The sequence below is a fragment of the Rosa chinensis genome, chromosome 1 (genome assembly GCF_002994745.2).
Source record: "Rosa chinensis cultivar Old Blush chromosome 1, RchiOBHm-V2, whole genome shotgun sequence".
Classification (NCBI taxonomy): Eukaryota; Viridiplantae; Streptophyta; class Magnoliopsida; order Rosales; family Rosaceae; genus Rosa; species Rosa chinensis.
In genome coordinates this window covers 56,446,873-56,463,138 of record NC_037088.1, presented here as the reverse complement: position 1 = coordinate 56,463,138, position 16,266 = coordinate 56,446,873, and the positions used below count along the sequence as shown (strand labels likewise).

Below are 16,266 nucleotides of genomic sequence, written 5' to 3'. Positions count from 1 at the left end.
AAAACCCTAGCTTAGCCCCATTACAACCTGTTTTAAGTGCTGACTTGATCCTTGAGATGGGCAGTCTTTGGTTAGTGGAGTCAGTTACGCAGTCGAGCTTATGGTTTAGGTCCATTTGTGCACTTAGTCATTTCATGAGGTCTTTAAAAATTCTTCACAAAATGTGTTTATTGATGAAATATGCAAGCTGTTTGTTGCCTTACAATTTGTTCTCTTGCATATACTTGAGTGTGAAGCTTTTAAGCATAGCCATTTCTGAGAGAAAAATCGAGAGTATGCCCTGTAAGTTTGGATTGGACTTGTTCGAAACATGCTATCATTCACTGTATAACTTAAGTTCTCCATATCTTGCTTAGTCATATGAATGTCACAGGTTTATTAACCATGGAATTATCTTTGTGATTTTGATTAAGTGTTTAACGTGAAAGCCATGAGTTTGGAGTCTCTGAGACAACATTTAGGAGCAATAGAGTCATTTACTTGCTTTTTTGTCAAGTCTTTGTTCTGTTTTGGATTTTTTTGTTTTGTTTTGCTAAGGGACTAGCAAAAGCTAAGTGTGGGGGAATTTGATATGAGCATTTTAATGCGGTATTTTAATAGTTAATTCCTCACATTTTGCTTAGTTAATTCCTTAACGAATCGATTTTTAACTCAATTTCTATTTTTTAGGTACATTGGAGTAGATGATGATGAAATGAGCTGTTTGGCCCTAAAATGAGCATTTTGGCCTGAGAAAGCGAGCTAGACAAGAAATGAGGAGTGGCAGACTAACCATCCGAACTTCAAATGAGTTGAAACTTTCCAGATCCATTCTAGACACCCAAAGGATCATTTCTTATGAAGAGTGCCAGAGAAAAATATGAGTGGAAGGCCTTCAAACAATCAGCCCAATTCTCTACAGAAGCAAAACCGGAAAACTGGACCTGTAAGAGGTCCAGCAGCATTTCCGGCCCAACCACATGGCAAGAAATTCTGAAATTTTACCACAGTAATCTACACTCATAGAGGAAAATTTCATATGAAGAAGTCGAAGGCATATAATGAAGTCTTGTTGGAGAAATAATTGAAGGAATAAAGGGGCAGAAACTGACTTGAAAACAGCTCAACACCACATATTCATGTTTCCCACCCACATGAAGAAAGCATTTCTTTCTCCTTGGATACATTTTTGTACTCTAAAAGATCACCATCACTTCCACATTTCTTCACCTTCATGCTTTGCTTTCATCATTACCTCATCTTTTACATATTTTACAAACCACTCTCATACTCCACTTTCATTATTTTTCTTCATCTCATCATTTCACTCTTCTTTTTCCTCCCTATAAATACACTTCTCCTCTCACTCTCAAATCATCTTCCTTCATCCATCTCATCTTCTTTGTCTCTCCATTTCCTTTCCATTTTCTCTCCATCCTCTAGTGCATTCAACGTTTCAAGCAAGGGAGAAGAAGAAGAAGAAGGAGCCGTGAGCATCATCATCCATCCTCCACCTTGAAGCTTGCTTTCGAGATTCAAGAATCCATAACGTTTCATCCTTCATCCCCATATCCATCTCACGGTGTAATTCAACCTCTTTCTTTGTAATCTTGCTTAGTTTCATGAGAATTGTTTTTAGTTAACATTTATGTTTGAACAAGGTTTATATTCTGAAATTTTATGATTGAATAAAGAATTTCGATTCTTATGTTGTGATTCCAAAGTTGCTTATGTGTGATTGTTCGATTGAATTTGCTTTATAGATATCTTTTGTATTTTAATCTTATGTGGTTCGAAACACTTAGGGTTTTGATATGAATGGTGCTAGGTTTAAGAACATGAAATCGACTTTTCGTTTTGTGTAAACTTGAATCAAAGTAGTAAAGGTTTTGGACAAAAATCGAATTCAATTGAAGAGGATTGCAATTAGGTGAACTTATTCATACTAAGTTGTACACTTGAGTTGATAGCCTTTCTATGTGTTTCATGCGTTGAACATGACATGATTGACTAGCTTTCTAGGGTTTGATTGCATGTTTAATAGGATTAATCTAGGTGCTTTCGCTTAGGTTAATTAGCATTGAAAAGTAAAAAATGGGAATTCATTTGCTTTCGAATGTTTCACATGATCAACTCCTTTCACATGACTTGGAAGAACAATGTAGGGTTAATTCGAATTCAATGATAAACTTGGGTTTAATCTTTGTTCCTTATGTTTCATTCTTGTACATGTGTTTTTATATTTTCTTTATCTTAATTTTCAATTCTATAATTCTTAAACCCCCCCCCCTTTTATTTTGTTACTTGTATATATTTATATTCTTTATTTTATTTTTGTAAATAATACTTTATTATTTTAATTCTTTATTTATTTATACAATTGTCTATATTTATATTCTTTATTTTATTTTTGTAAATAATACTTTTCTTTATTTGTTTCACAATTACAAGTGTACCCTCAATCCCCGGAATAGAACGATCCCTATTTGCTTATACTACTAACGATATTTCAGGGTTAAATTGTGCGCTTCCCAAGAGCGGCATCAACTCTCCCACCATTATCCGCTATATAGAACCCTTGACAGGCGATCTATTTACCGCTAGATTTGCGGATTGTCACTTTGATGAGACAGTCTTCCCATCATTAGGGGGAGACATGAACAATAATGTTCAACAGAAAAGACAGGAATTGTCGTGGTTTGTCCCCACTCTGTCTCATCTTGATCCCCGAACAGCACAATCTGAAATAGAAGTGCGGAGGATTCTCGATCTTCAGAACGTAGTATAATCAATGCCTGATGCGTTTTCTGATATCGCTAAAGTGACAAGATCACATATACCTGCTGCAAATGTGCCTGCAAGGATTGATGTCCCTAACACTAGAGGACATGATGCCATCTCAAGAATACATGAGAATGGCGCCAACGTCCCCTATATGGGTGACGTAGTGGCTAGACCCATGGCTCCCGCCAGGAAGCGCGGGAGGCCCATTGGTTCGATGGATTCTCGCCCAAGAAAGAAAGCGAGTTTGGCACAAAATAATCCATTAATCATCAATATAATTAATCCCTCTCATGAAAATATTCCGGACTATGGTTATGTCAAAGAGACATCATTGGAGGACGCTCCAATAACAGAACCAATTCCAGAGAATAGAGAGATCTCCATGAATTACACTAGTATACATGGGGTGATGGATAGAAATTCTATGACTATTGATGATGCTTTTGCATATCATATTGCAAAAGGAATTATAGAATACGATGATATCGAACCTCGCTCCGTTGAAGAATGTCAACGAAGAGCAGATTGGTCTAAATGGAAAGATGCGATCCAAACTAAATTGGATTCACTAATAAATAGACAGGTATTTGGGTCTATAATGCTGACACCACCAAATATAAAACCTGTTGGCCATAAATGGGTCTTTGTTAGAAAGCGTAATGAGAAAAATGAGGTTGTTAGATACAAAGCCCGCCTTGTGGCACAAGGTTTCTCACAACGCCCTGGAATCGACTACGAGGAGACATATTCTCCCATAATGGACGTTATAACGTTCCGCTACCTTGTCAGTTTGGTAGTTTCCGAAAAACTTGACATGCAGCTTATGGATGTGGTTACAGCATATCTCTATGGGGATCTAGATTCAGAGATATATATGAAGGTTCCAGATGGACTTCAATTACCCAAATCAAATGGCTCTAAACCACGGAGCGCGTTTTCAATAAGATTGAGACGCTCACTATATGGATTGAAACAATCCGGACGGATGTGGTATAACCGTCTAAGTGACTACTTGATTAGGAAGGGATATATTAACAATGAAATATGCCCATGCGTGTTCATTAAAAGAACAAGTTCCGGATTTGCAATTATAGCAGTATATGTCGATGACATGAATCTAATTGGAACTCTAAATGAGTTAAAAGAAACTGCTAAATATTTGAAATCCGAGTTTGAGATGAAAGATCTTGGGAAAACACGGTTTTGTCTCGGAATAGAACTCGAGCACCGTAGTGATGGGATTATGATCCATCAGTCAGCATATACTCAAAAATTACTAAGGCGCTTTAATGAAGATAAAGCAAAGCATGTGAGTACTCCCATGATCAGCCGTAGTCTTGAGCCCAGAAAAGATCCATTTCGTCCAAAGGATAAGGACGAAGGCTTATTAGAGGCTGAAGTGCCATATCTAAGTGCAATAGGTGCATTATTGTACTTAGCTCAATGCACAAGACCGGATATCTCATTCGCAGTGAACTTGTTGGCTCGACATAGTTCCTCGCCAACACGCCGCCATTGGATTGGTATAAAGACAATCTTTAGATACTTAAAAGGTACGATTGATATGGGCTTGTTTTATCCCTACAGGGAGAAAAGAAAGGACGGAAGTATGGGATTAGATCCCACATGGCAAAAAGCCACCTTCCGCAATATGAACGCCGGCGACACCTTCCATGGTGGCCGACGTTCTCCTACTCCCCTCCATCAAAATGATAATGATGTTTTGATGGGTTTTGCTGATGCAGGATATCTCTCTGACCCTCACAAAGGTCGCTCCCAAACAGGTTATGTCTTTACCATGGGAAGCACTGCGATATCTTGGAGATCCACAAAACAGACCCTTGTTGCTACTTCCTCGAATCATGCAGAGATTATTGCTCTACATGAAGCTGTGCGTGAATGCATATGGCTAAGGTCTGTAAATAGACACATTCGAGGAACCTGTGGTTTGAAGTCTACCACAGAAGAACCTACATGCATTTACGAAGATAATGCAGCTTGTATTGAGCAAATGAAATTAGGTTTCATCAAGGGGGACAATACCAAGCATATATCGCCAAAATTCTTCTACAATCAGCAACAACAAACACTTCTAAAAATTGAAGTAAATCAAATCCGATCAGAGGAAAATGTAGCGGACTTATTTACTAAGTCGTTACCAAAATCCCCTTTCGAGAAACATGTGAAGAGTATCGGATTGAGAAGGTTATCCGAACTCCCACGATCTCCAGGGGGAGTCTAAATCAGGGGGAGTATCCAGATACATACTCCACACTCAACGCGCGTTGTGCTCTTTTTCTCCTTCGACCAAGGTTGTTTTTTCCCACAGGGTTTTATTACTTGGCAAGGTTTTTAACGAGGCAATTTCGAAGCGCACGACCTAGACAATACTATTTGACATGAAATATCCAAGGGGGAGTGTTGTAGTATATATGATTCACATGTATAAACATGAGTCATAGTATAAATGTCTATATCATGTATACAAATAGGTACTTGAGTGTATAATATAGGTATTGTGACTTGTGTGACAAGCTTTATGCCAAAGGGCAACAAGCATGGCAATTTATCATCATCACAGCCACCATGTGGAGCTGCAGCTGTAAATGTAGAGGTTATCAAATTGAGTTACTCTTTGAGCATTCACACTTGTAAAATACTCCTATAAATACCTCTTTGTGTGAGATGAATAAATACACTTGAAACTCTATTCTCACAGAAATCTTACTCTCTCTCTCTGTTTATCATTTCATACTTGTCCTCAAACATAAACATATTAAATATAAAGTTCTGAAACTTCATAGATGTGGACCGCAGCATTAAAGTGGTGTTTTGTACTCTTAGAGTACTGAAACTTCATAGATGTGAGCCATCCAGTTCGTTCAATATGCAGGGCAGTGTGTAAGCACTTTCTAATCTAAGTGCTCTCATTTTCGAAATTTCAATACTCACCAACATTATAGAACTTCTAAACATTAAAGTACTTTTAGTTATGTGTCATTTGATCTCTGAATCTCTAATTGAGGCTTACCTATAATCCTTTGAAGCCCAGCCAGCGAGATTGGCTACTTTGGTTAAAGCATCTCTCCACCCTTCCACCTCCTTACTATCTTTCCCAAACTTCTCTTCATGTTTATTGAACGCTTTAGCAAAGCTGCGCCTTTGATGTCTCACATGAGAGGGCTCCACCTCATAAAAGATTGGAAGAATTGTCCCTCTCTCTCCCATGCATTCACAAATCTTAGAGAGTTCAAGCAAGCACCACGTGGAAGAAGCATAGTGTGGCGAAAGAACGACGATCGCAAACCTGGATTGCTTGATTGCTGAGAGGAGCTCCGGAGAGATGGCTGTGCCTCTTTCAAGTTCTGGGTCGTCCCGGAAAGTCCTGATCCCTCGCCACTGCAACTTGTCGTATAAGTGGTCTGCGAAGCCCTTGCGGGTGTCTTCGCCTCTGAAGCTCAAAAACACGTCGTATTTCCATGGGAAAGCAGAACCAGTGGAGGCTCTAACTTGGGTGCTCAACGCCATCGGATAGTGATTGATTGGTTATCAGAGTTCTGCTCCAAACGCACAACCACTGGAAAAGAAATTCTGCCCAGATCGAGAGAAAGAGAGGTTCAACAAGAAGTGGAAATAATGGAGAGGAGAAAGAAGGAGACGATGGGAAGAGGAGCAGGGACGGACCGACGGAGCCACTTGAAGGGCTGTCTGGGCTGTAGCCCAAGGGAAAAATTGGGCCAAAAACTGCCAAGTATGGGTATAGCCCAAAAAAAAAAAAAAAAAATTCATACTTTGCAATTAGGTTGCAGCTGTCGGTTCCGACTTCCGACTCCATACTCTCCAGTCTCCACTTCTCCAATCTCCACCGAGTCCCGGTCTCCCCGAGTTCAGAGTTCACTCACTTCAGAAGTCAGAACTTCAGATCGGTGGTGGACATCCTCACATCAGAACTTCAGATCGGAGTCCCGGTCTCCCTGCGGACTGCGGTCTGCTCTGGCGCTCTGCATATCTGGATTCCCGACTCCTGCAGTCCTGCTCGGCTGCTCCAGTGCTCCTTGAACTCTTGATTCTCATCCCTCAGTGCAGCTGTCCCCATTTTGCTTCCCCTTCCAGAGTTCCAGCCTTCCAGGTTCGATTAGTGAGTCCTGCAGTCCGCCGAGCCACCTCCTCCGCCACCGAGCCACCTCCACAGCTCCATTGCGAGTCTGCGACTTCCGCAGTTTCAAGGCTTCAATCCAGATGCCAGGTATTGAATTTTTGGTTGATTGATTGTCATTGATGATGGGTTGATAATTGGGAATGTTTTGGATTTTTGGTTGATTGATTCATTGATTGTCAACTGGGCAGGGACGTATTTTTGTTGAATGTTTGATAATTGAATAAATTGATTGTCATTGCTGATGGAGTGATGGGTAATGGGTTGTTGATGAATGATGAATTGATGATGGGTTGATACTTGATAATTGGGAATGGATCTCTGTATCGGGTTGTTGCTGTTACAATGATTAAGGTTGATAATTGGGAATGGGTTGATGAGATTCATTGATATTATGTAGGTTTGGCTATAGAGACATCAAAAAAAAATTTTGGCCTTCGCCCAAAAAGATTGCCCACCCCATTTTGGAATCCTGGCTACGTCCCTGAAGAGGAGGACTTTGACTTGGCGATTTGTAATGGAGTAAGCAGAAGGAGCGTCAAACTTGTTGAAGTGTATGTATTCATCTAACACAATTATTTTTCTAGTTCATCTAATATAATACCAAATCATTATTTTTAGGCTGCAGACTATTTCAAGCACACTTGCGACTCATTACACCCTAATATCCCATTTTGCTCTCTTTTTGTCTCTCAACCCACCCCACATCCAATCTCATTCCTATTTCATCATACATGAAGCTATATCAATGGATATCAGGGGAAACTGTTTACAGTATTGATTAGTTGTTTCTTAGTTTAACGGGCATCATTCTGTACAATTTATCCCAATAGTTTTGTTCTAGTGGTTTTTTTTTTTTCATTTTGTATTCCCCATGGTATGAGACTATGAGTCCATAATACAGCCCAAGATCAGATTTTGGCTTAAACAACCAGAATTTAGACTTTGACACAAAACTGCAAGTATACAGGGGTATTAGCAAGAGTTCTCACATACCGTAACACAGGTTCACTGTGCAGCTTTACTTATATGAGCCCCAGTTACCCTCAATCTGAAATGTATGGCTTAACTAATAAGTAGTAATCTAGTGATTGTACGTCCGTAACTACACATATCTACAATATCTGAACTTGATTAGAACCATCTAAGAAAAGCAGATACCTCCCATACGTGTCTACAAACCATCAGTTTCGCAACGTGCGTGGAAGCTTAATACAAGATTAACAAAAGCTTCCATGACAGCTATCTTCCATGCAAAGTAAGCAAAACCTTAAAACAGACACCTAGTTCATATATAGTTACATATATAGTTAATTTTCTGCACAGATATAGTTAATTTTCTGCAAAACCTTAAAGATTCTTAGGTACATCTCTGCACAGATCATATATAGTTAATTTTCTGTCAAAAAGTTACAGTATGTTCTTGAACAGAAACAGGTTGGACACCTTCTGTACTCTTCATCACAACAAGATCTTTTTCATCAGTTTCATTTTCATCAATTTTTTCTCTCCCTCTGCTGATCCACCTTTCTTCAGTATAACTCAATTCGGCCTTGGTCCAAAGACTCCAAAAAACAACACAAATGACGCCACATCTTCTTTAACCAGGATTGACCAACTCTACACAAGCCTTTTAGCATACCGTGCTGGACAAGGGACGTATGTGGAACCTTTGATCATGCCGAGCTCATTTCCAGACTCCGGTGCCCCTTTAGCTTTACTAGATGATTACGACACACTAATGAGTGTATCGGAAGGAGTGGTTTTCACTCTCTGGTGTTTACAATTCAACAAAATCACTACTTTTGTAGTGTCCCAATTCCAAATTGTAACAGTTGAGTTTGGTATGACTTTCTCCAACAAGGGCCGGAATCCACCAGAGCCCCACATTGGGATAGATATAAATACACTCTCATCGAATACTGGGAATCTCAGCAAGTTGTGGATAACTTGCAATGCTACTGGTGACAACGTCAGACTTGCCTTCTGGACATACGAGGAACTCCAGGTTTTTGTGGGTAAATCATCTCTTTCTTATCATATGGACTTGAAACAGGCTCTTCCCCAGCAAGTTAAAATTGGTTTTTCAGCTAGTACAGGAATGCCCCCCGAGGGACATGTTATAAATGATTGGGAACTCAATTCAACTTTGGTTTCTGATAAATGTACTAAAAATAATGAGAGACATACCATGGTTATAGCCATCTTTGCAGCTTCTTTCTCCGTTTTGATACTTGCTGTGGCCATTTGTTTGATGGTGCTAAGGAAACCAATGAACAGGACCGTTGGACATGGAAGTTACACCAGAAATGTGTCATCCATAAATACAGATCTTGAGAGACTGATCTGGCCAAGAAGATTTGCTTATGAAGAACTAGCTGCAGCCACAAATGGCTTTGCAAACGAAACAAGGCTAGGCCAAGGAGGGACGGGACAAGTTTACAAAGGAGTCATACACCATCTAGGCTGCGACGTTGCTATCAAGAGAATTTTTGCACAATTCGAACATAAGCACTATGAAAAAATCTTCATCAATGAAGTCAAAATCATTAGCCGCTTAATACATAGAAACGTGGTGCAATTCATTGGATGGTGTCACGAGCAAGACGAATGTTTACTTGTTTATGCATTCATGCCGAACAACAGTCTTGACACCCATTTATTTGGCTGTGGAGAAGCTTTGCCGTGGGATTTTAGGTACAAAATAGCTTTAGGCTTGGCCTCTGCCCTTCATTATCTACATGAAGATGCAGGACAGTGTGCTTCATAGGGACATAAAATCGGCTAATGTATTGTTGGACAACGATTTCAACACTAAGCTAGGTGACTTTGGGATTGCTAAGCTAGTGGATTCGCGGTGGAGCACTCATGCAATGGAGGTGGTAGGTACTTTGGGCTACATTGCCTCAGAGTATGCACTCTATGGGAAAGCGAGTAAAGAATCGGACATGTTTAGCTTTGGAGTTGCGGCCTTGGAAATTGCATGTGGAAGGAGAACTTACAAAGATGGAGAATATCATGTGCCACTATTTGAGTGGGTTTGGAAATTGTACATTTCAGGAAATCTTCTTGATGCAGCTGATGAGAGAATGCATATGAATCATCGTCAAAATGAGATGGAATGTCTTTTGATTGTGGGATTATGGTGTGCTCACCCCAACCACTAGGAAAGGCCAAAAGCAGGACAAGTGATGAAGGTTCTTCTGCTCTAAGCACCGTACCCTTGCCAACACTTCCAGTTGACATGCATGAGCATAACTATAGTGTTAATATCAGCTCAACCTAAGCGACAAGATGACTCTCCTTCACACCAATCTTTTAGCTTCTAGCGTCAACACCGTGCGTCGTTAATACAGTAGTCATCAAGCTACACTATATCTGTATCAAATGCTTATTGATACCAAATGCTCATTTGAGGAAGTCAATAATTTGGTCATGTTTTGAATGAAATATGAAAGATATATACCAAATGCTTATTGAGGAAGTCTCCAATTTGGGTAAATTATGAGACTGCATGAACCACCTATGCACTACACAGAATCACCTACTTTGAGACTTTCACTAATAGATATGCTCTTATTCAATGATCTTTATGGCCTAAATTAAGCATCGAATTTCTAATTCATGTTCTTCCACGTTTAGCTAACACTTTGATATACAAGGTGGATGAGGACTTTCACAAGAACTCATTGATGTAATCTTCATGACAGATCTTGAATAAGACAATACTTTGGCCAAATCAATGTGGGCAAAGCCACACAAATTCTTACTTGTTTTCTGTATATATGCATGCCTTTGTGTAGTATTCAAATCATATGAATGTTGCAATGAACCAAAAACTCTGGGACGAAGTGCAATTGGCCTTTTAAGTAAATAACGTAAAACAGGAAGCCATGTTCTCCTCCATATACAATATCTGGACTGGATACTATAACAGTTAACAGAAACCGAGTAAAAAAACCAGATACCTCCCAAACATGTCTACTATCCTTCATTTTGGCAACCAGCGCACCTACGTGGAAGCTTCAATGAACAATATTACAATCCAAAGCCGCCATGACAACTTTTGTTTCCTCCTGCAGAAAACAAAACAGTTAAAACAGTCACCTAAGTCGTATTACTGAGAGCAAATAAGAGCAAAAGCTGCACAACGAAATATACCTTTGGTAGATAGAAACTGAAACCCATCCAAACAAAGTCAAATTAATATAATTGCAGATCTTCAAATGCAGCTTCCACGAAAAGGCAATCAATAGTTAAGTAACCAACTCTTACTTGTTGGAGTGACACCAGGAGTTTGCCATCATTGGCCACAGTAGACCTGCCATGCATCTTTCCAAGAGTCCACTTTCCTCCCCTTTTTGGATTTGATATATTTGAACAGAAGTCTCAATGCTCAAGTCAAAATTAACAACTGTGCACTGCATAGCTAATGCATATCCTGCATATAAGTCTGTTGAAATAATACTATATTGAATAACAAGAAAATTTCTCCATCCAATTGACCAAATAAAAAAGGAAAAATTATCTGGTTCAGAATGTAATCAATTGAAAATGGTCCACTGTTACCAACCCATTGCTTCTCTTTACTATTATGTAACTAACCTCATAGATTCAGCAGCTTTGCTCATCTTTTGGTCGAGTCTATTCATGTACTGATCAATAGAAAAATGAAAGGAACCGTAACCCATCTCGGACAACTAGCACAAATGAGCTTCCTACTTTTTTAGGCCAATTAGCACAACTGAGTGACAGATTGTTAACTTTAAAAAACTGGGCTACATTACTGAATCTAATGATGATCTGTACTACTTCACTTATGTTATTGATCAAGATGGCAGAAAAAGTGATGAGAAGTTGTCATGACATCAAAGCACATGAGAGATAGAGGAAACATGTTAAGAATATGAGAATATCTAGTTGCAACTAGAAGTCATAATGTGAGATGGTCGCTTACTTGTTATGAATACTGTGAATAGCAGTGTTAGCATTTCATTTTTGCTTCGAGGCACTGGATGGTCAGAGCAAGGCAGCGTCTTCTAAAATTTTTTTCATTCTTCTGCAGATAAATATTCGTCATCAGAGCCACCACTTCCGCTTGTCGCATCTAGTGTTCCATTAACGATGACACCACCTTGTTCATACGCTGATTTGCCTAAATCACAATCCATTGTCTCATGAACAGAAATGCTGCTCTTGGATTGGTTCATTTTACTGATCAGCTCTTCCTTATCGTGATCGTACAGTGCACGGGCCCCACATTTCTTTACCAGAAAGCCTCTATCGTTTTCTAAAGGTCGAATGATTTCAAAATCAAACCTTATAACCTCACTGAATATGTGACCCATCCAACAGTTCCGAGGATCCCAGTAATGACTGGACAAAACAAGTAACAAAAGGTGATCTGAAACAATTTGTTTTGCGCAGAAAGTAAAAGCATGCGTTTGCCATCCACACGTAATTGTACAGTTATCAGGAAGGGCAGACGGATTGTCTTGAGGTACCAGTAGAGCACATAAAGCAATCCACTTGCTATAATTAGATGCATAAGAAGGTAACTCCACAGTTACCGAGTTTCCTACACTATGATTATTGAACCACTCCAAAATTTCACTTCCAGGAATTACAGCAGTGGAAGACGCAAAAGAACATGGGGTTTCCTGCACCATACCAAACATTATATCACATAACTATAGAAGGAGCGGGTTTAGGGTTTAGGAGAGGGAGGGAAGGAGCGAGAGAGAGAGAGTACCTCAAGAAACCCCTTTAGGATTGAATATAAGAAATAATCTTGATTATCAACCGTACTCAAGCAATTGTTGCCAGAGAGATAAAAACCCGATAATCTGCACAAATCTCGTGGATTTGGAAATATTTGTAACGAAGTACAATTGTCGGTTATTACCGTTAAATAGTCGCTTAATGGAAGGTCTGGCAATTGTTGGAGTCTTTTGCAATTCTCCAAATTAATATATTGAAGCTTAGAAAGCAAATGAATGCTTGCAGGAAGGCTAACAAAATTGTTACCTCCGAGTTCCAAGCTCTTCAAGGAGGACATAGAACCAATATCATTGGGAATTTCTCCTTCACTGAGATTACAATCACTCAGATTTAATGTTGTCAATGAAGATAAATGCTTCAACGAAGCTAACACAGGAATTAAAGGGTGAGGACTCTTTCTTGGAAATAAGCCAGAAAAGAGCAATGAGTACCATGATCTTGGGCATTTGCCATTGACAATTCTCTTAAGAAAAAGGAAGTAGGGCAACTCTCTTGCAACAATTCCACTCAAATCAAGCTCCTCCAAACTCTCACTGAAGTGCTCAATTGATGAAGGCAGTTTCTCAACAGCAGTCCCACTTAAAGAAAGCTTTGATAATCTTTTCATTTGCCCCACAAATTCTGGAATCATTTTCAGTCTTGAGCAGCCAGATACATCAAATGTTTCAAGAGATTCCATTTCTACTTCACTTGGGAGACTCTTGATACTTCTGCAGTTTCTAAAGTTCAACATTTTAAGTCTCTTGAGAAATGCAATGGATGGATGAATCTTCACTAAATGCGTACAACCTTCAAGAACCAACTTCTCAAGGTTTTGAATACCTGTGAAATCTGGGGTCCTTGTCAAGTTTATGGAGTAACTAAGATCCATAGATTTCAACTTGCCCAAGTACTGTAGAAAACATGAAGAATGGTAGAACAATCAACTTCCATGCATGAACAACTTCCCTAAATATAATTATAAAATAGTAGATATTCAACAACTTACTTTTATTCCATTCCAGAGGTGATCGATATTGCTATGAATCAAGCTCAGTTCAGTTAGCTCATCCGGTTGAAAACCTGGTGGAAGAGATTTTGAAGGATACCAACTCCATTTCAGAAATCTCAAGGCATTAGGAAGATATTTGGGGCCAAGAGAAAGCTTTAAATTATGAATGTAGAGCAGCTTCAGTTTACACATTTTAGAGAAGGCTTCAAGATTCCAATCTGCCTCTTCTAATTCAGGCAAGTCTAACACTACGCCTTCAATGGCTTTAGTTCCCTGTTATAAAAAAAATAAGTCAATTCCAGGAATAAGTATTTTTCATGTTAAATGAAATGACAGTGCTATCCACGTTTGATGATTTAATTTGTATAAAATCTTACCGTATTCTTTGTGAATACATGAAATATGTCGTTGCGAAGCCACAACCGACTGCGTCCACCAGGCTCTTCATAAGACTGTTGGCAAACAATTTCACATCCCATTTCTTGTATCAAATCATGCATACCTATTTGGTTGGCTGAGGAAATAGTTATCAGAGATTTCTCAGCAAGAACATCTATTGTAATGCAATTGCAAAGGTCAGAACTGTATACTTGTTCAATTATAAACTCGTTGCGATACAGCCTGCGGAAACATGCAATGTCCAGAAAAATTTTCTTCTCCATCTCATCAAGTCCATCAAAACTTATCTTCAGTATTTCAAAAATTGTTCTGTTGGGAGTATTCCGTAGTTTTTCCAATGCAGAATTCCATGCATGTGGACTTCTTTTATACAAGAAAGACCCCAAAGTTTTAAGAGCTAAGGGAAGACCTCCGGCATAGATAACAAAACTATTAGACTGTTCTGCAAAATCTTCATCAGGCTCATATTTCCTAAAGGCTTTCCAACTAAAGAGCTGGAGAGCTTTATCATCGTTTAATCCCTTCAACTCATATGGTTTTTCTATACCATGTGTGACTAAGATATGTCGATTTCTAGTGGTAATGATGATTCTACTCCCCAAACCAAACCAATCTTTTTCTCCCACCAAGGTTTCCAGTTGCTCTACTTGATCCACATCGTCAAGAACTAGAAGAACTGCTTTATTACATAAACATCTCTTTGTCATAGTGATTCCACTATAAACATCCCATACTTGTACATTTTCTTCCTTCAAGATTTGGGAAAGAATCTGCTTTTGTAGATAAACTAGACCGTGGTTTGTGCAAACCTCTCTGACATTAGCAAGAAAGATGCAAACTTCAAATTGATCACAGATGTGCTCATAAACTAGTCTAGCAAGGGTTGTCTTACCCAACCCACCCATCCCCCATACCCCTATAAAGCGAACATCATTTGCTTCTTTATCTAAAAGAACATCTATTTCCTCAAGCTTAGCATCCATTCCAACTAACTTCTCAGAGGAACCAAATAATGTGAGACTATGATGCACTTTGCTCCACAGTGCTTGCACAATCTCTTTGGTAAGCTCTGCTTCATACCTAAAAACAAGAAACCAAATAAGATTATAATTCCCTTGCGGAATATAAGAACGTACATTTGATCACTCCTAAGAACCGCCGCATTACAAGAGCGTTTTGTAGAGTACTATGAAGTCTTGAAACTCCGGATATGTGAGTCGTTCTATTAATTCAATATATAAGACATATTGCTAAGCATTACCTAATCTAACAATTCATATATACAGATTCAATACTTCGAGCTTAAAAGTTTGAACATTAAAATAAAATAAGTCATATAGAGTTCATTACCTATAATCCTTTGAAGCCCAGCCAGCGAGATTAGCCACTTTGGTTAAAGCATCTCTCCACCCTTCCACCTCCTTATTACATTCTCCAAGCTTCTCTTCATGTTCATCGAACGCTTCAGCAAAGCTGCCCCTTTGATGTCTCACATGAGACGGCTCCACCTCATAAAAGATTGGTAGAATTGTCCCTCTCTCTTCCATGCATTCAAAAATCTTAGAGAGTTCAAGCAAGCACCAAGTGGAAGAAGCATAGTTTGGCGAAAGAACGACGATGGCAAACCTGGATTGCTCGATTGCTGAGAGGAGCTCCGGAGAGATGGCTGTGCCTCTTTCAAGTTCTGGGTCGTCCCGGAAAGTCCTGATCCCTCGCCACTGCAACTTGTCGTATAAGTGGTCTGTGAAGCCCTTGCGGGTGTCTTCGCCTCTGAAGCTCAAAAACACGTCGTATTTCCATGGGAAAGCAGAACCAGTGGAGGCTCTAACTTGGGTGCTCAACGCCATCGGATAGTGATTGATTGGTTATCAGAGTTCTGCTCCAAACGCACAACCACTGGAAGAAAGATGAGAAAAAGAAGACTCGGCGATCTGATGGTTCATCTAAAATAAAATTATTTTTTCAATTATGACTCGTTACCAAAATATTATTTTTAGGCTGCAACTATTTCCGCCAGACTTATGACTCGTTACACTCTTTCTTCTTCTCTCTACACCCCACATCCAATCTCTCCCAGATTGCTTTTGGATGGGTTTGTTGAGGGTGGGTCTTTTATAGAACGCGCTTCACGCGCCTAGGAAAAAAAGGAAAAACCGGAGGGTGGGTGTTTCTCTTC

At 39.4% G+C, this 16,266-nt stretch overlaps 1 protein-coding gene and 2 pseudogenes across 1 annotated transcript; 1 reads left to right on the top strand and 2 right to left on the bottom strand.

The window, feature by feature from the left end:
* LOC112182604 overlaps positions 1 to 16,151 on the bottom strand; it is a 34,251-nt pseudogene extending 18,100 nt beyond the window's left edge.
* Positions 6,291 to 10,631, top strand: LOC121050074 (annotated as a pseudogene).
* On the bottom strand, positions 10,760 to 16,072 carry LOC112182601 (disease resistance protein RPV1). Its single transcript, XM_040508681.1, has 6 exons — positions 15,441 to 16,072; positions 14,069 to 15,170; positions 13,689 to 13,964; positions 12,672 to 13,592; positions 11,081 to 12,579; positions 10,760 to 10,995 (listed from the first exon to the last, which is right to left on the bottom strand). The coding sequence occupies exons 1-5, from the start codon at positions 15,935 to 15,937 to the stop codon at positions 11,971 to 11,973; spliced, it is 3,405 nt and encodes a 1,134-aa protein (XP_040364615.1). The 5' UTR covers positions 15,938 to 16,072; the 3' UTR covers positions 10,760 to 10,995; positions 11,081 to 11,970.
* Positions 16,152 to 16,266: the final 115 nt, after the last annotated feature.